We start from the raw sequence: 21,337 nt of genomic DNA, 5'->3' as shown, positions 1-21,337 counted from the left end.
TCCTTGTGTTCTTTAGTCCAAACAAGTCTCTTCTACTTGTTGCCTGTCCTTAGCAGTGGTTTCCTAGCAGCTATTTTACCATGAAGGCCTGCTGAACAAAGTCTCCTCTTAACAGTTCTTGAAGAGATGTGTCTGCTGCTAGAACTCTGTGTTGCATTGACCTGGTCTCTAATCTGAGCTGCTGTTAACCTGCTATTTCTGAGGCTGGTGACTCGGATAAACTTATCCTCAGAAGCAGAGGTGACTCTTGGTCTTCCTTTCCTGGGGCGGTCCTCATGTGAGCCAGTTTCTTTGTAGCGCTTGATGGTTTTTACAACTGCACTTGGGGACACTTTCAAAGTTTTCCCAATTTTTCGGACTGACTGACCTTCATTTCTTAAAGTAATGATGGCCACTCGTTTTTCTTTACTTAGCTGCTTTTTTCTTGCCATAATACAAATTCTAACAGTCTATTCAGTAGGACTATCAGCTGTGTATCCACCAGACTTCTGCACATCACAACTGATGGTCCCAATCCCATTTATAAGGCAAGAAATCCCACTTATTAAACCTGACAGGGCACACCTGTGAAGTGAAAACCATTTCCGGTGACTACCTCTTGAAGCTCATCAAGAGAATGCCTAGAGTGTGCAAAGCAGTCATCAAAGCAAAAGGTGGCTACTTTGAAGAACCTAGAATATAAGACATATTTTCAGTTGTTTCACACTTTTTTGTTAAGTATATAATTCCACATGTGTTAATTCATAGTTTTGATGCCTTCAGTGTGAATGTACAATTTTCATAGTCATGAAAATACAGAAAAATCTTTAAATGAGAAGGTGTGTCCAAACTTTTGGTCTGTACTGTATATATATATATATATATATATATATATCCTCCATCCTGGTGTAGATATCCCTCATCCTGCCTAGGCCTCATCCTGGTATATATCCTCCATCCTGGTAAAAATGTCTCTCATCCTGGGCCCCATCCTGATATATAATGTATATCCTCCATCCTGATATAAATGTCCCTCATCCTGGGCCCCATCCTGGTATATAATGTATATCCTCCATCCTGGTATAAATGTCCCTCATCCTGGGCCTCATCCTGGTATGTAATGTATATCCTCCATCCTGGTATAAATGTCCCTCATCCTGGGCCCCATCCTGGTATATATGTCCCTTATCTATATATATAATCATCTTATCCCGTCTGTCTGTCTGTCTGTCTGTGTGTCTGTGTGTCTGTCTGTCCAGGAAATCCCGCGTCACTCATTGGTCCGCCAGCGGCCAATCAGCGCCGCGGGATTTCTAAAAAAAGATGGCGGCCGTTAGCGGCTCATCTGCGGGACGGAGCTGAGCGGCGATGCAGCCGGGAGATGACCGGCGCGAGGCGCTCATCTCCCGGCCGGCAACAGCAGAAGGAACCCGACCGCCGGACCCATCTGTGGGACGGAGATGCAGCCGGGAGATGAGCGGCGCGAGGCGCTCATCTCCCGGCCGGTAGCAGCGGAAGGACCGCCGGCGCCGCTGACCTCCATGCGGAAGGGAGGACCGGGGAGCGGCGCTGCGGGTCCGGATACTTCTGCTGCGAGCGCCCGCTCATGTCCCAGGTTCTCGCGGCGGAAGTAGCCGCACAGGCAGCGCCGCTCCCCGGTCCTCACCAAGACGATTCGATGATTGCTCGCGGTCTTCGGACCCGACCAATCACTGATCTTAACGCAAAACTTAAACACCGCTGTGCTGATTGGTCGCCGACGCTGCCCGCGACCAATCACTGATTTGGGCGCCTAATTTAAATATTGGCCGCGACCAATCACCACAGCGGTGTTTAAATGTGGAGACAAGATCGGTGATTGGTCGCGGCCGATATTTAAATTTGGCGCCCAAATCGGTGATTGGTCGCGGTCAGCGTCCGCGACCAATCAGCACCGTAGTCTTTAACTTTTGCGGCAAGATCAGTCATTGGTCGTGGGCCAAGACAGCGACCAATCACCGATTTGTGCGGCACTTTTAAATAGCGTCCGCGACCAATTGGATGTCAGCGGCGCTGCCTGTGCGGATACTTCCGCTGCGAGAACCCGGGACATGAGCGGGCGCTCGCAGCAGAAGTATCCGGACTCGCAGCGCCGCTCCCCGGTCCTCCCTTCACACCCTAGCCGCTGATGTCCCCACTGTATCCGCATGGTGTTACAAAGGTCCGGAAATTTGTGTTAAAAATCGCTGATTGGTCGCTGGCGCTGCCCGCGACCAATCACCTATTTTGGCGCCAAATTTAAATATCGGCCGCGACCAATCAGCACAGCGGTGTTTAAATGTGGAGCCAAGATCGGTGATTGGTCGCGGCCGATATTTAAATTTGGCGCCCAAATCGGTGATTGGTCGCGAGCAGCGCCAGCGACCAATCAGCGATTTTTAACACAAATGTCCTGACCTTTGTAACACCATGCGGATACTGTGGGGACATCAGTGGCTAGGGTGTGAAGGGAGGACCGGGGAGCGGAGCTGCGGGGTCGGGATACTTCTGCTCCGAGCGCCCGCTCATGTCTCGGGTTCTCGGAGCGGAAGTATCCGCACAGGCAGCGCCGCTGACATCCATGCGGCTAGGGTGTGAAGGGAGGACCGGGGAGCGGCGCTGACATCCAATTGGTCGCGGACGCTATTTAAAAGTGCCGCACAAATCGGTGATTGGTCGCAGTCTTGGCCCACGACCAATCACGGATCTTGCCGCAAAAGTTAAACACTATGGTGCTGATTGGTCGCGGACGCTGCCTGCGACCACTCACCGATTTGGGCGCCACATTCAAATATCGGCCGCGACCAATCACCGATCTTGGCTCCACATTTAAACACCGCTGTGCGGATTGGTCGCGGACGCTATTTAAATGTGGCGCCAAAATCGGTAATTTGTCGCGCCCAGCGTCGGCGACCAATCAGCACAGCGGTGTTTAAATGTGGAGCCAAGATCGGTGATTGGTCGCGGCCGATATTTAAATTTGGTGCCCAAATCGGTGATTGGTCGCGGGCAACGTCCGCGACCAATCAGCACAGTACTGTTTAACTTTGGCCGCAAGATCAGTGATTGGTCGCGGGCTAAGTCAGCGACCAATCACCGATTTGTGCGGCACATTTAAATAGCGGCCGCGACCAATTGGATGTCAGCGTCGCTCCCCGGTCCTCCCTTCACGCCCTAGCCGCATGGATGTCAGCGGCGCTGCCTGTGCGGATAGTTCCACTGCGAGAACCCGGGACATGAGCGGGCGCTCGCAGCAGAAGTATCCTGACCCGCAGCGCCGCTCCCCGGTCCTCCCTTCACACCCTAGCCGCTGATGTCCCCACAGTATCCGCATGGTGTTACAAAGGTCCGGACATTTGTGTTAAAAATCGCTGATTGGTCGCTGGCGCTGCCCGCGACCAATCACCGATTTGGGTGCCAAATTTAAATATCGGTCTGCTGATTGCACCCGGTCGGCCGCATACCTATTCTAGAATACCCGATGCATTAGAATCGGGCCACCATCTAGTCCTGGTATATATGTCCCTTATCCTGGTATATATGTCGCTTATCCTGGTATATATGTCCTCCATCCTGGTATAAATGTCCCTCATCCTGGGCCCCATCCTGGTATATATGTCCCTTATCCTGGCATATATGTCCCTTATCCTAGTATATATGTCGCTTATCTTGGGCCCCATCCTGGTATATATGTCTCCCATCCTGGTATATATGTCCCCCATCCTGGTATATATGTCCCCCATCCTGGTATATATGTCCTCCATCCTGGTATAAATGTTCCTCATCCTGGGCCCCATCCTGGCTCGTATGTCCCTTATCCTGATACAGTGCCTACAAGTAGTATTCAACCCCCTGCAGATTTAGCTGGTTGACACATGCGGAATTAACTTGGCATTGTGACATTTGTACTGTAGATCAGTCTGGAAGTGGGAAATGCACTGCAGCAAATTTTTTTTTTTTTTTTTTTTTTTTTTAAAACGTTAAAAGTTAATTCAGAGTGTCATTTATTATTCAACCCCTCAAACCACAAGAATTCTGTTTGGTCCCCCTAAAGTATTAAGAAGTAGTTCAGGCACCAAGAATAATGAGCTTCACATGTGTGGATTAAAGATCTCTTTTGCCAGCCTTTTCTGACTATTTAAGACCCTCCCCAAACTTGTGAACAGCACTCAGACATGGTCAACATGGGAAAGACAAAGGAGCATTCCAAGGCCATCAGAGACAAGATCGTGGAGGGTCACAAGGCTGGCAAGGGGTACAAAACCCTTTCCAAGGAGTTGGGCCTACCTGTCTCCACTGTTGGGAGCATCATCCGTAAGTGGAAGGCTTATGGAACTACTGTTAGCCTTCCACGGCCTGGACAGCCTTTGAAAGTGTCCTCCCGTGCCGAGGCCAGGCTTGTCCGAAGAGTCAAGGCTAACCCAAGGACAACAAGGAAGGAGCTCCAGGAAGATCTCATGGCAGTGGGGACATTGGTTTCAGTCAATACCATAAGTAACGTACTCCACCGCAATGGTCTCCGTTCCAGAGTATGGTTTGGAGGACTCTGAGACAGACTGGTTCAAGGTTCTATGGTCTGATGAGACCAAGATCGAGATCTTTGGTGCCAACCACACACGTGACGTTTGGAGACTGGATGGCACTGCATACGACCCCAAGAATACCATCCCTACAGTCAAGCATGGTGGTGGCAGCATCATGCTGTGGGGCTGTTTCTCAGCCAAGGGGCCTGGCCATCTGGTCCGCATCCATGGGAAGATGGATAGCACGGCCTACCTGGAGATTTTGGCCAAGAACCTCCGCTCCTCCATCAAGGATCTTAAGATGGGTCGTAATTTCATCTTCCAACAAGACAACGACCCAAAGCACACAGCCAAGAAAACCAAGGCCTGGTTCAAGAGGGAAAAAGTCAAGGTGTTGGAGTGGCCTAGTCAGTCTCCTGACCTTAACCCAATTGAAAACTTGTGGAAGGAGCTCAAGAATAAAGTCCACATGAGACACCCAAAGAACCTAGATAACTTGGAGAAGATCTGCATGGAGGAGTGGGCCAAGATAACTCCACAGACCTGTGCCGGCCTGATCAGGTCTTATAAAAGACGATTATTAGCTGTAATTGCAAACAAGGGTTATTCCACAAAATATTAAACATAGGGGTTGTATAATAATTGACCCACACTTTTATGTTTAAAATTTAATAAAATTCAACTGAGCAACATAACTTTTTGGTTTGTAAGATTTATGCTTCTGTTCATAAAACCTACTCTCGTTTGCAGTTTGAAGGCTCTAACTTATTTGCATCTTATCAAACCAGCTAAATCTGCAGGGGGTTGAATACTACTTGTAGGCACTGTATATATGTCCCTTATCCTGGTATATATGTCGCTTATCCTGGGCCCCATCCTGGTATATATGTCTCCCATCCTGGTATATATGTCTCCCATCCTGGTATATATGTCCACCATCCTGGTATAAATTTCCCTTATCCTGGGCCCCATCCTGGTATATATATGTCACCCATCCTGGTATATATATCCTCCATCCTGGTATAAATTTCCCTTATCCTGGGCCCCATCCTGGTATATATATATGTCCCCCATCCTGGTATATATATCCTCCATCCTGGTATATATGTCCCCCATCCTGGTATATATATCCTCCATCCTGGTATATATATCCACCATCCTGGTATATATGTCCCTTATCCTGGGACCCATCCTGGTATATATATGTCCCCCATCCTGGTATATATATTCTTCATCCTGGTATATATGTCCCTTATCCTGATATATATGTCCCTTATTTTGGGCCTCATACTGTTATATACTGTATGTCCCCCATCCTGGTATATATGTCCCTTATCCTGGGAACCATCCTGGAATATATATTCCCCATCCTGGTATATATGTCCCCCTTCCTGATATATATTTCCCCCATCCTGGGACCCATCCTGGTTTATATGTCCCTCATCCTGGTATATATATTCCCCATCCTGGTATATGTTCCACATCCTGGTATATATATTCCCCATCTTGGTATATATGTTCCCCATCCTGGTATATGTTCCCCATCCTATTATATATATCCCCCATCCTGGTATATATATCCCCTATCCTGGTATATATATCCCCCATCTTGGTGTATATATATCCACCATCCTGGTATATGTTTCCCGTTCTGGCGCTGTTCTTTAATGCATAGAAAAAAATAAACAATTATACTCACCTTCCCTCCATTCCCCCACCACGCGACATCCTCTTCTGAAGCCGGCACCTGACTTCAGCGTGCAAGCGACGGGAGCGCATGACGTCACTGCCATGGACCCTAATCATGTACACGCCGACGTGAGGTGCTGGCATTTGATTGGCCGGCAGCGTGTATTGCCGCGCACGGTTCCAACAGGTCTCTGCACCGCAATACACTTCAACTGAATGTGCGTCCGAGGACATACATCCAGTTGAAGTTTGTGCTGGCATTGGCGGGCCCCTCATCCACACGGGCCACCACCTGCACGGGCCCGGTCGAAACCACGATTTCTGACACTGCGGTCGTTACGCCCCTAAGTACCAGTACTTCTCATGTGCAGCACAAGGTGAATTCCTGGAGACCTTTGAAGTAACTTGTTTGAGTAGAGGGTACGTAGTTTAAAGTTCATTATGCTGGGTGTTTCCTAATGATAATTTCCCAGCGTAAGATCTAAGAATTTTTTTTTTTTTTTAAAGATTCATCTACATCAATTGCTAGGTCCGTAAAAAGAAATTAAGTTCAGTAAATTTCCTTGAAAAATTGCTAGTGCATTTTTAAAGCTTCTAACATCCTAATAAAATGAAAGAACATTTTGCAGAAGGTGCTGATGTATAGCAGACATGAGGGAAATTACATTTATTAACTAATTTTGTGTGATATACGGTAACTATCTGGATTAAAGGGAAAATCATAATGACAGGTCAGTTTTACAAGATATTGAACATGGTAAATAAAAAAATAAAAAAACACAATTGTGGAATTGCACTTTTTTTTTTGCACTTGGATTTTTTTCCACTATATGGTAAAATCAATGGTGTCATTCAAAAATACAACTCACCTCACAAAAAACAAGCCTTCATACGGCCATATTGACAGAAAAATAAAAAAAAGTTATGGCTCTTTGTGGAAGGAGAGAAAAAAACGAAAAATGGAAAATCGCCCAGGTGTTGAACGGGTCTAAAGGGGTTCTGGTGAAAACAAGTCATCATCCATCCACAGGACCACCAGGACCAACATCATTTGGCAGAATGGGAATTTTTATTTCCGGCGGGACACTCTTAAACCCGCCCATAGGGAATTAATGGAGCAGCTGTGCACACCGTGGCACCATTCTAATGGGTGTAAAAGTGATCCGTTCTGCCGATCAGTGCGGGTCCCAGCGGTGGGACCTACACCAATCAACAAGTTATCATCTATATTACGGATAGGTAATAACTTATTTTCACTAGATAACATCTTTAAGAATAGAATTCGTATCCTATTCTTAGTGACAATAAGTTATCGCCTATGTCAGTATACAATGCACCTTTTAAGTATTGTGTGTACAGAGCCATAAGTAAAATTCCAATGATGCAAGAATAGAGAGTGCCATTATTTATTTATTTTTTTGTATTTGATCAAAATTTTAAATCCTAGTATAGAAGAATGCCACCGTTTGTAATAATATAGAGACACACGTAAGCAGTGCACTTTCATGGGTACCTTATTACAGCGCCCTACCCCACAACAGTGCTGTAATCCAGCCATGTGCATTGGATGGATTACAGTATAAAAGTTACATAAATGTTCTGCCTTGTCAATGTCCTGCATATTAAATATCTTGAGAAAGCCCGTATATCGGGGACATTTACTTTGCAGCTCCTTGTCAATTGCGTGCAGGAGAAATATTTTTTTAGAACTTCTGTGAACTCAAACCAAACTGCAGGAAACCTGAGCGGCGCTCTCTGTGGTTTTAAATATAGAAGAAGCATCTGACCAAAACACACAGAAATGTGTGCACCTTCACATACAAAGTCATACAAAGACACCGACTGTTATGACTGCCAAAGCACATTCATATGGGTAACGTACAAACTAGGAAGACAAATATCTGAACCTGACAGGTCCATGTAAAGACTAGGAAAAAGCACTTCTCTGACCCTGGCCTGTCCCTGCTTGACCAAGGAGGTTGGCACCCTAAGATAACGCAATGGTGCCCCCACTCGACGGCGGCTTACCCTTAATGTCCTTAGCAGCTCTTAGGATCGCTACAATAGCAATTCCCTAAGGAATAAAGAAATCACACAAAAAACAACTTCAACCAACACAAACTACAGCAAAGTAAATGAATCCAAGAAAGTCTATCACCAGCAGGAAACACAAGTAAGGGAATGTGTTTAAAGCTGCACCCGAAAGGTGATAGGAAAGGCAACAGTAGTTACCCAAATCCGACAGAAAGATAACAGAACTAATACACCCAAGGAAGAGGTGTATCTGCTGTGGCTCAGAGGAAAGAGACGCCGACCACAGAATCAAGAGTTCGAATCCAGAAGCAAAACACCGACTTCTTCCAAACTGGAAATAGTTTACAAAGCAGATACAATTCTCAATATGTATCTCAGCAGACGCAAACTTATGTACATTTCTCTACTTTTTTAGTATTTTTTAATACAAAGTTTAAATACAAATGTACATTACATTGACAGTTAAAAATTTTATATCCACAATTATTGTCTCTTAAAGGGAACCTGTCAACTAACAAAGGGTATTTACATCCAGAAATAGAGGTAATCTGCAAGTAAATACCATTTTAACCCCTTCAGGACACCCGCCGTACATGTTTGGTGCAAGTCTGAAGTGGATGTACGGAGCAGGCTCACCGTGTGCTCCCACCACATACTCGGCAGATGTGTTACACCCAAGACCTGCCTCTAACAATTCTTAATCTGTTAAATGCCACTGTCTGAATGCCTCTGTCATTCCATCAGTCCGCCCGTGATGTGATCGCGGGTCGCCGATGGGTTGCTATGAAAGCCAGGGATCTGTTGAAGACCTTCATGCTTGTCATTAACGAGCTCCCTTGAAACCCAGCCTGTGGCCGGGCTTCAAAGGAGACAGTGGTTTTCACTATATGTAGCAATACTGTAATGTTGCTTTATATAGCACAAGGGATTAGATGATCACAGCTTGAAGTCCCCAAAGGGGACTATTAACAACAGTGAAAAGTGAAAAAAAATGTTTAAAAAATATGAAGAAAGGTATAAAAATAGAGAATGAATCTTTTTCTGCACCGCCAAGGACACCAACATGATGATGAAAGAAATCCACGAGGCGATGTGTAGAGAATTTCAGTTTTAAGGCTATGTTCACACGAGTTTTTTTTTATGTGTTTTTTTAATGCAAATTTTCAGCTGTGTTTTACAGTACCAGCAAAGTCTATGAGATTTCAGAAATCTCATGCACACAGCTTGGTGCTTTGTATGTTTTTTTTGCACAATAGAGCGTGTCACCTCTTTCAGTGTTTTTCACCCATTGAAAGCAATGGGTGGTACAAAAAACGCTGAAAAAATGCCTAGTGTGAACGTTTTGCAGAGTTTTTAGTGAAAAAAAGCAAGTACAGCAGTATGTGAAACACATTTATTTTTGTGATTTTCCCAAGTTTACCATCTTGTCTTGGTCACCTGAGATGGCAGTTAGGATTAGTACAGTTTAATTAAATTAGTGATGCGTGCACGGTAAACACTGGCTGACCAAGGTGTGAGATTGAACAATACCTGTGGCTGACCAAAGTGTGAAAGTAAACGGTGTCCTACAAACTCAATGCTCTGCCAATGTGTTAGGTAAACTATTCCAGACCAATTCACCTCCCCATGCTTACATTTATAATGTGTATTTATTCATGAACATATGTCTTGCATTGGTGACCTCTGTTCATGCTTCTGTGGTGGAAGCAAAGCTGAACTTTGGGATCCTGAAAAACACACCAAAAACTGCCGAAAAAAAACCACACCAAAAACGCCCAGTGTGAACATACCCTAATAGTCAACGCGTTTCAAAGTTCACAGACTTCTTCATCAGGACAAACCACATTTGAATTGAATGCGGCTTGTCGTGATGAAGAAGTATGTGAACTTTGAAACGCGTTGACTATTAAAACTGCAGTTCTCCACACATCGCCTCATGGATTCCTTTCTTCATCGTACTTGTTTCCTCAGCAGCGAAGAAAAAGATGCAATCTCCATTTCTATCCCTTTCCTGTATGCATCCTTGGATCTACAGCAGCCGTTTTACTGAGCTTCGTATGGTGTTGTGGTCCCATAATTCTTCCAGATGAGCACATCCCTGCACCTACTGTTCTCCCATCCTCTATCCAGGTAAGACTCTATTTTGCACTATTGTCTTTCAGTTTTTTTTCCCCACTAAAAAAATATGAAAAAATGAAAAAAAAAAAAAAAAAGTTCAAATAACCCCCATTTCCCCTATTAAAAATAAATTATATATATATATATATATATATATATATATATATATATATATATATATATATATATATATACCCATATGTGGCATCCCCACATTCAGAGAAGTCCAGTCTATCAAAATATAGGAATAAATAACCCAATCGGTAAACACTGTAAACACAAAAAAATACAATAACACCAAAATTATGGGGTTTTTTTGGTCGCTGCAATACCGCGAGAAATGTTTTATAACCAATCAAAACATCATATCTATCCCAAAACGGCATGAATAAAAATGTCATCTCACCCCTCAAAAATTAAGCAGTCAATCAGCTCCATCAACCGCAAAATGAAAACGTTACGGGTCTCAGAAAATCGAGACTCAATAAAAAAATTTTTTTTTCAAACTTCTGATTTTTTTTCACTACTAAAATAATAAAACAACTGGACATGTTTGGTCTCGCCATAATCATACTGATGAGGAGAATCATATTGTAAGCAATCAATTTTCTCTATGTTAATAAAAAGAGGGGACAGAGGGAGTGAAGTAATAGGTGACTGCATACAACCATTATACAGAGGCAATATACATTTCAGTTGCATAACATCACCATTTAATTATTAGAGATGCAAATTGAATTCAAGTCAAATTGTAGGAAATTTGTTGGGCGCAGCGAATTTGAAAAGTTTGGGATTCGATCTGCGTGAATTGCCAAAAAAATCTCAACCAGCAGACGATTGCATAAACCAGAAAAGACTCAAGTGACAACAGGCTCAGCCAGACAGGCTTGCCCTTATCGCCTAGCAGCTATCAAATCACAAGTGATAGCACAGCCAATCATTAGGGACCATTAGAGTCTGTATAAAAGCAAAGGCAGGGAATGCAGCAGCCACTTTGCAGTGAATCTGGATAGTGAGAGCAAGTGCCAGCTCACAGTTTAGCAACAGAAAACACTAAATAAATATTAAAGATACCATCTGTTTACCCATAGCCATTTATAGTACTTTGAGGTCACTTTGACATTACTAAGTGTTTTGGCATTAAAGAGCTTGAAAAGTGTTCAAAACAGTCCCAGGAGACCTCTGAGTGTTACATATTAGTTTTCAGACCAATTGTTGGAGGAAGTTGGCGAATTTGAATTTCAAAAGATGCTTTTATCCCTAATTGTTCTAAAACTATAACAAAGTTGTTAACATATGAATGCAGATGTATTTCAGCACCTATCTACTATGGAACACGTTCAGAATCACTCCATTGTTCTATCTTGTAGACTCATGATATTATCATAGGCTCATGGAGTTATTGTTGCATGTGAGGTCACCGTCGCTTATCTCACATTTGGCCTCATAAATATGGCAAAGAACTTTCACAAGTTGCACAGGTAGAAACAAAGGTTCTACCTGTTGATAGGGTGATAGGGTTTTTAGGGGAATGTAACTGTTTGCTCTTTCCTGCATTTAATACAGGACATTATATCAGGCAGTGCATTTTGTGATCAATTTCTTCACCTAGTTCACCATAAAAGCATATACAATACTTTTTTGAACAGGGGCAGAAAAGTGGTCCAGGACCCTAAGCAATAATGGTAATTGTCCTCTTATGACCCATTAGGGTCTGTGCACACATTGCAGATTTATCACTTTTTCGTCTCGCTTTTTCTGCTCAGATTTGTCACCAAACCTGAAGAATTTCCTAGCACAAGCAAACTAAATGAGATCCCTGAAGTCTCATGCGCACATTGCTTATTTTTTTCCTTGCAGATTTAAACCTGCAGCATGTCAATTCTTTTAGTGTTTTCGCTGCAGATTTCACCCATACTAATGTATAAGAAAAACAGGTCAAAAAAGGTGTTAAAAAATCCATAAAAAACACAGACCCCTGATGAAGGCTGTTTATGGGCGAAACGTGTTGTTTTTTATATGTATTTTTAACATTTTATGAAAGAAATTGTTGTGAAGCAATGCTCTATTACGGTTCCTTTTCACTTTTATAAAAAAAATCTTAAATCATTTTACCGCCACTATCAAACCCCTCCTTGTGGATCACCTGGATCCTTGCTGATCTTTTGAGATCTCCAAACCCTAGACCTCACTAGGTGATTTTTATATATATATATATATATATATATATATATATATATATATTTATATATTTATATATGTATACACAGTTATATGAAAAAGTTTGGGCACCCCTATTAATCTTAAGCTTAATGTTTTTTAAAAATTGGTGTTTTTGCAAAAGCTATTTCAGTTTGATATATGTAATAACTGTTGGACACAGCAATGTTTCTGCCTTGAAATGAGGTTTATTGTACTAACAGAAAATGGGCAATCTGCATTCAAACAAAATTTGACAGGAGCATAAGTATGGGCACCTCACCAGAAAAGTAACATTAATATTTAGTAGATCCTCCTTTTGCAAAAATAACAGCCTCTAGTCGCTTCCTGTAGCATTTAATGATTTCCTGGATCCTGGATGAAGGTATTTTTGACCATTCCTCTTTACAAAACAATTCCAGTTCGGTTTGATGGTCGCCGAGCATGGACAGCCCTCTTCAAATGATCCCACAGATGTTCAATGATATTCAGGTCTGGGGACTGGGATGGCCATTCCAGAACATTGTAATTGTTCCTCTGCATGAATGCCTGAGTAGATTTGGAGCGGTGTTTTGGATCATTGTCTTGCTGAAAGATCCATCCCCTGCGTAACTTCAACTTTGTCACTGATTCTTGAACATTATTGTCAAGAATCTGCTGATACTGAGTGGAATCCATGCGTCCCTCAACTTTAACAAGATTCCCGGTGCCGGCATTGGCCACACAGCCCCAAAGCATGATGGAACCTCCACCAAATTTTACTGTGGGTAGCAAGTGTTTTTTCTTGGAATGCTGTGTTTTTTTGCCGCCATGCATAACGCCTTTTTGTATGACCAAACAACTCAATCTTGGTTTCATCAGTCCACAGGACCTTCTTCCAAAAAGAAATTGGCTTCTCCAAATGTGCTTTTGCATACCTCAGCCGACTCTGTTTGTGGCGTGCTTGCAGAAACGGCTTCTTTCGCATCACTCTCCCATACAGCTTCTCCTTGTGCAAAGTGCGTTGTTTAGTTGACCGATGCACAGTGACACCATCTGCAGCAAGTTGATGCTGCAGCTCTCTGGAGGTGGTCTGAGGATTGTCCTTGACTGATCTCACCATTCTTCTTCTCTGCTTTTCTGATGTTTTTCTTGGCCTGCCACTTCTGGCCTTAACAAGAACTGTCCCTGTGTTCTTCCATTTCCTTACTATGTTCCTCACAGTGGAAACTGACAGGTTAAATCTCTGAGACAGCTTTTTGTATCCTTCCCCTGAACAACTATGTTGAATAATCTTTGTTTTCAGATCATTTAACAGTTGTTTTGAGGAGCCCATGATGCCACTCTTCAGAGGAGATTCAAACAGGAGAACAACTTGCAAGTGGCCACTTTAAGTAGCTTTTCTCATGATTGCATACACCTGGCTATGAAGTTCAAAGCTCAATGAGGTTACAAAACCAAAAAAAGTGCTTTAGTAAGTCAGTAAAAAGTAGGAAGGAGTATTTAAAACAAGAAAATGATAAGGGTGCCCATACTTATGCACCTGTCAAATTTTGTTTGAATGCAGATTGCACATTTTCTGTTAGTACAATAAACCTCATTTCAAGGCAGAAACATTACTGTGTCCAACAGTTATTACATATATCAAACTGAAATAGCTGTTGCAAAAACACCAATTTTTATAAAACATTAAGCTTAAGATTAATAGGGGTGCCCAACCTTTTTCATATAACTGTATATATATATATATATATATATATATATATATATATATATATTTATATACACAACCCCTGGCAAAAATTATGGAATCACTGGGCTCGGAGGATGTTCATTCAGTTGTTTAATGTTGTTGAAAAAAAGCAGATCACAGACATGGCACAAAACTAAAGTAATTTCAAATGGCAACTTTAGGGCTTTAAGAAACACTAAAAATAAATCAAGATTAAAAATGTGGTACTCAGTAAGGGTAATTTTTTTCAGACCAAGCAGAGGGAAAAAATTATGGAATTACTCAATTCTGAGGAAAAAATGATGGAATCACCATGTAAATTTTCATTTCCAAAACTAACACCTGCATCAAATTAGATCTGCTCATTAGTCTGCATTTAAAAATGAGTGATCACACCTTGGAGAGCTGTTGCACCAAGTGGACTGACATGAATTATGGCTCCAACACGAGAGATGTCAATTGAAACAAAGGAGAGGATTATCAAACTCTTAAAAGAAGGTAAATCATCACGCAATGTTGCAAAAGATGTTGGTTGTTCACAGTCAGCTGTGTCTAAAATCTGGACCAAATACAAACAACATGGTAGACCAAGGAAGACATCAAAGCGTCAAGACCAGAAACTTAAAGCAATATGTCTCCAAAACAGGAAATGCACAACAAAACAAATGAGGAACGAGTGGGAGGAAACTGGAGTCAATGTCTGAGACCGAACTGTAAGAAACCGCCTAAAGGATATGGGATTTACATACAGAAAAGCTAAACAAAAGCCATCATTAACACCTAAACAGAAAAAAACAAGGTTACAATGGGCTAAGGAAAAGCAATCGTGGACTGTGGACGACTGGATGAAAGTCATATTCAGTGATGAATCGCGAATCTGCATTGTGCAAGGTGATGATGCTGGAACTTTTGTTTGGTGCCGTTCCAATGAGATTTATAAAGATGACTGCATGAAGAGAACATGCAAATTTCCACAGTCATTGATGATATGGGGCTGCATGTCAGGTAAAGGCACTGGGGAGATGGCTGTCATTACATCTTCAATAAATGCCCAAGTTTACATTGATATTTTGGACAGTTTTCTTATCCCATCAATTGAAAGGATGTTTGGGGATGATGACATCATTTTTCAAGATGAAAATGCATCCTGCCATAGAGCAAAAACTGTGAAGACACATTCGGTCAATGTCATGGCCTGCAAATAGTCCGGATCTCAATCCAATTGAAAATCTTTGGTGGAAGTTGAAGAAAATGGTCCATGACAAGGCTCCAACCTGCAAAGCTGATCTGGCAACAGCAATCAGAGAAAGTTGGAGCCAGATTGATGAAGAGTACTGTTTGTCACTCATTAAGTCCATGCCTCAGAGACTGCAAGCTGTTATTAAAGCCAGAGGTGGTGCAACAAAATACTAGTGATATATTGGAGTGTTATTTTGTGTGTTTGTTTTTCATGATTCCATAATTTTTTCCTCAGAATTGAGTGATTCCATAATTTTTTCCCTCTGCTTGGTCAGAAAAAAAATTACCCTTACCGAGTACCACATTTTTAATCTTGATTTCTTTTAGTGTTTCTTAAAGCCCTAAAGTTGCCGTTTGAAATGACTTTAGTTTTGTGCCATGTCTGTGATCTGCTTTTTTTCAACAACATTAAACAACTGAATGAACATCCTCCGAGCTTTTGCCACGGGTTGTATATATGATATAACTTATAGGTGAACAACTAAGTGCCAACAAATTGCTTTAAGTTGGCAAAATTCACTTTTTTTGGGACACTTCCATTTGCCTTTGGGAAAAACTTTCCTGATGTCACACAACAGGATGCAATCCAATCCGTGGCTATAAATATAGAAATGTCATGCCGAGAACTGTGATAGTGCCATCTGCACAAAGCCTTAGAGAAAGAACCATTTCTCTGCCAACATTTACATCTTGGCAACTTTACTAATGCGTGTTTGCATGCCCTGGGGAATAAAGGCTCATTTCTCTTTCTCAAAACAGTCCCCTGGTCTTTGTGGTTATTACTTTGATGTCATTGCATACACACGCGTAGCCACAACTATTCAAGCAAGTTCAGCAGTAGATACTGTTGTAGTTAGCAATTTGGGAAGTCTTAAAGAGAATCTGTTAGCAGGTTTTTGCTATGTAATCTGAGAGCAGCATGATGTAGGAACAGAGACCCTAATTCCAACAATGTATCACTTAATAGGCTGTGTGTTGTGTCAATGAAATCAGTGTTTTATCAGCAGCTGATTATCACTAGAGGACTAGGTGTCTCGTGCCTCCTAGTCCAACCACACCCCCACCACTGATTGGCAGCTTTCTGCCTATGCACAGTGTACACAGAAAGCAGCCAAAGAGGAAGAGGACTAGAACTCTAGTGCCACCTATTGGAAGTGACAATCCTAAAAGTCAATATCGACCCTTTTACAAGCCTTGTCACATGACTTAGGATAAAAGCCAAACCAGAATCTCAATTTGCAGACACTGTTTCAGGGTGCTGCCCCTCATCAGTGCAAAGTATGAGAACTGGTTTGGCTCACTGAGAGGGGTCTGACCAGGATCTAAGGGGTAACTTTTTTCCTTGGATTGCTACTTCCAATAGGTGGCACTAGAGTTCTAGTCCTCTTCTTTTCTGAAGAGGGAATTTGCATATTTAATTTCCCAGAGGAGCATTGCAAGGCTTAAAAGTCTCCTTACATTGGCAAGCCAGTCTTGGCATGTCACGCTACACAAGAGAAACGTTACCCCTTGGATTTAGGAATTTAGACTAAGTCACACGATGTAAGTTTTTTTTTAACATTGTTTTTTTCCATTTTCAATTACCGGTAAGTGCAAAAACCCCCACAATTTTAAAGAGGACACATCACCAGGTCAAAAGTGATCAGTTTTTGCTCTTATTTTATTCCCCTGACTATTCCGTTTTCTGTTTTTTTCTAAATCTGCCGTACGGTTCCAAAGATATGGGCTTTTATATTTGCTGCTAATTTTATGGTCTTTTCCAAAGGGGGCGTGGCTCACAGGGTAATTATGCAGATAAGCCTAAAGACACACCCCTGAGGATCCTGTGAGACACGCCATCTTAATAGAGACTATAAAAATTAGCACTAAATAAAAAGGTCCATATCTCTGGATCTCCGCCACTGCTTCCGGTGTCTGTTATTGTCTGCAATGATGATGTCATGTCTACAGCAAATGCACTATGTATGGGACACCTTCCCTTTTCAGGGCATCCTCTAAAAGTTAAGCGTGAAATAACCTGAGACCACATGGGCTATATTTCTTGGTACTAAATAGCATCAAAGCTTTAAAGGGAGTAAGAGTAATCCAGAACTATTTTTTTCTACTATGGGCCTAAAAACTAACAGGCAGGTAGCTACTAAGTACCTGCCTGTTCTACCCTGCGCCGGCTCAGAGTGATCACGGACTGCTCCTGACGTCATGTCAACATTGCAACAGAGAAGCTCTTCCATCTTCTGGGCTGTTTTGTTCATGGGGCATGACTGCCAATGTCATAGTGATTGAACGCTGGCTCCCCGCAGTTAGGTAGCAGGGAGCCAGATATCAATCAGCATGACGTTTGCAGTCACACCCCGTTAACAGAGCAGAGTGGAAGAGAAGTCAGTGCTCTGTCGATGTAACATCAGCTGCCGATCAGAGATTGGTGCCAGGCACAACAGGCAGGTAGTTAGTCCCATTGTATAGTAAAAAAAATAAAATAGTCCAGAAAAACCCCTTTAACAATGAAAGAAGGCACCTACCTTCTTTTCTACAAGGTCCATGGCAAGCCTCTTCAGTGTGACGTAATTGGTCTCACTTGGGTGTAGATGATAAGCCTCACGACATAGACCTATCTGGAGACGGACTGTTGTTTTCCCCTGAGAAACTTTATCCAAAGTCATTGTGAAAATCTACTTCGAATACCGGACTGGCACCAACTTGTACTAACTTCTAAGACGTTTATCGAATATTCATTTCCTTTTACCCCACAAATGGAAATAAACATTTATCGTCCAGTAAATTGCACATTATAATAACCCATCTCTCACTTCTGGTTGATAATAATCCAAAATTCTGTAACAGAAATCCTGTGTTTCTTGAACCGAATTAAGAAGAAGTAAACATAAGGATTGTTGAAATATACTGACTGGTAATCCAATAGTTACAAAAATCAAAGCAATCCGGCAAATAATAGTTTCACTGTGATGTTCTCCTCTGATGTTTAACTTTAGTCCTTTCCAGGAAGCCTGAAGAAATCCAAACAGGCATTACTCATTTTTCTTTAAGGCTTTCAAAAGATTAACACGTCCAGTGTTGATGCTAGCGGGGTAAGATTTCCAGCATTAAAGAGCGCGGTTAAGTAGTTGTCACTTGACTTTCAGTCTTCTTTCTGTACAACAAAGAAAACGAGCGGAATATTAATTATCAGCAGGATCATAAAAGGAACAGTAACATGGGGAAAATAATACAATCAGTGACAATACTTTAGCCTCGTGAAATCTGTAATATCCGTGCATCTTTTTGGGAAAAGTTTGGAAAACTGACATGCGAGAAGGTGCAATGAACTGCACGACCGCGCCAAGGATGCACCGAGCGGCTGTGTGTGCCGACAGTCTCAATTTAAAAGAGAACTGTTCTTTCAACAAACTTTGCATAAATCAATAGGACAAACATTTATAAGAAACTTCATAATATATCTTTCTGGATAATTCTGCTTCTTTCTCCATTTATGAGCTACTAAGCAGTAGCTCTTAAGTGGAGAAAGAAGCAGAATTTTCCAGTAAAGTATGTTACAAAGTTTCTATATAAATATTCTATAATATTGTTTCTTTTATTCTATAAAGTTACTATATATTACAGAATTTTGTTGTAAGATATGTTACAAAGCTATATGGAACCATATAATATTGTTTGAATACATTGAAAAGTTTATTATAGCAAAAATTACACACAACAACATCCCCATATAAAAACGCCCCTAAAAGCCCAATTTAAAAAGATTAGGCAGTGTGGCCCCACTTGAAAGTTATATAACATCTGGGCATGTAATTACAGCGGTTAATCAGTCCGTGAACATACTGTAATTCAAATATTATCACATGATCCGAGAAAATCACTAAACTATTAATATCAATCTTTCCCGAAGAATTACACCGATATTTCATATATATACACAACCTGATCTTAGTGATCATATATATATATATATATATATATATATATATATATATATATGTTATTTTGATATATTATTAATAGTAAAGATGACCATTAGTATGATTCCAGTTGTATTACATAAATATGGCTAAAGGTTTTATATCAATTAATCACCATATATTAGATCAAGTACATAATTATATTCTAATCTTAATTCATCATTTTGTATGCACCTATATTTTTTAGCCAAGTAGTCATGCTCATATTTACATACTTGTTTTATTATAACCTGTAGACACATTAATATCCATAGCCCAGAATGCCACAAGAAAAGTATAAAGATGCACAGAGTCCTTCAATGTAACGACATTACCCTCATATATATGCTGAGACCCTGATCACCTATGTGTGATATATACAATACATTACCAACCATGTGCCATTTCCAGAGACCACACTGCCTCATACCCCTACGCGCGTTTCGCGTTCTGCTTCTTCGGGGGTACAATAATAATAATGTAATATTCAAACAATATTATATGGTTCTATATAGCTTTATTTCTCAATGGTTTTATTAGTGTTAAAAGATGACTTTAAAGAGTCTAAATATCCTTTTTTGTATATTAACAGATATGTTACAAAGTTTATATATATTATTCTATAATATTATTTCTTTATTCTATAAGGTTTCTATATATTACATAATTTTCTAGTAAGATATATTACAAAGTTTCCTCCTGCCTCCTAAACTCACCATTTACTCTAAAGGAAAAGCCCAACTCAATTCCATGTTGTGTTGAGCAGTCACTGCCAGCACAGAGAGATGTCAGGTTACTTCTCTAATTACACTTTGTGCAGGAAGGAGGAGTGAGAAAAAGAGTGAGAAGGAGATACATAAAAAAGCTATTGAGCTTTCTAACAAGTCTCTTACCTCATCCTAGAGCTGGATTCATACCTACACTGATCACTACTGCTGGAGAATGTCATCAATGCTGCTGCTTCTCTCTGTGTGGTGATTAAAGGGGCTGTCCAGTCTTAAACTACAAGTCTGCCGTCATTGCAAGTGACGGCAAACTTGTGAATCCTTACATCGCGCTCAGTGCACATTGTGAGGATTCTTCGGAAAGGGAATAGACGGTCATGTGACAGCAAGTATGTAATATGCATACTCCGAGCCACATTCCGACTAGATGGGACCAGAAACAGTCTAATTGGAATGTGGCCGGAAGTTTGCATATCACATACTTGCAGCCATGTGACCATCGTTCCTGACACCGGAGAATCCTTACAGCACACAGTGAGTGCAATGTGAAGATTCACATGTCTGCAGTCACATAGGGTGACTGCAGACTTGTAGTTTAATACTGGACAGCCCTTTTAAGGAATGAAAAGCAGGAATCTATTCTTCTGTGCTGTGATAAGTATCAGAAACATCACAGCAGCAAGTCTCCCCCCACCAGCTCACAGAAAATAAAGGGTTCCTGGGTTTGAATCCTTGAGTCTATGTTTGGTTGTCTGCTTCTCTGTCCATCGAGCCACTGCAGACACTCCTTTTCCCCAAGTATTATGAGAAGTTGCTTTTTAACTGATTTACTTAAATGGAGAATCTTTTACAATTTATGATATGGATCCGTAAGCAACTTGATGCTTCCATGCACCAGCGGGAGACAATTTGTAAATGAGGTGATCTGATTTCTATCTTTGATTTTAATATGTATATGATGTTTTATTTGTGTCATTAGACACTCGTTTCTCCTCATAAAAAAACCTACATATAACTTTTTTACAAGGAATTGTTATAAAATAAAGAAATAAATGTTAGTTTCTGCTCCAATCGCTGGCTGCTTCACCAGAAGGGATGACGTCCCATCCATCAGTCACCTGAATACTGAGGCCAGTGATCGTCTGCAAG

At 41.4% G+C, this 21,337-nt stretch overlaps 1 protein-coding gene across 1 annotated transcript in view; it reads right to left on the bottom strand.

Annotated features, from left to right (window-relative positions):
* LOC141173913 (serine/threonine-protein kinase D3-like) overlaps positions 1–21,337 on the bottom strand; it is an 84,242-nt gene that overhangs the window by 50,089 nt on the left and 12,816 nt on the right. Inside the window, exon 2 of the mRNA XM_073658460.1 lies at positions 18,030–18,658. Coding sequence (XP_073514561.1) covers positions 18,030–18,170 — 141 coding nt within the window. The 5' untranslated portion in view covers positions 18,171–18,658. The remainder of the gene's footprint in view (positions 1–18,029; positions 18,659–21,337) is intronic.

Source organism: Phyllobates terribilis, unplaced genomic scaffold, assembly GCF_046119375.1.
Source record: "Phyllobates terribilis strain yellow unplaced genomic scaffold, ASM4611937v1 Scaffold_13__5_contigs__length_258822181, whole genome shotgun sequence".
Lineage (NCBI taxonomy): Eukaryota > Metazoa > Chordata > Amphibia > Anura > Dendrobatidae > Phyllobates > Phyllobates terribilis.
The sequence above is the reverse complement of the archived record's forward strand: the minus strand, read 5'-3'. Positions and strand labels throughout refer to the sequence as shown.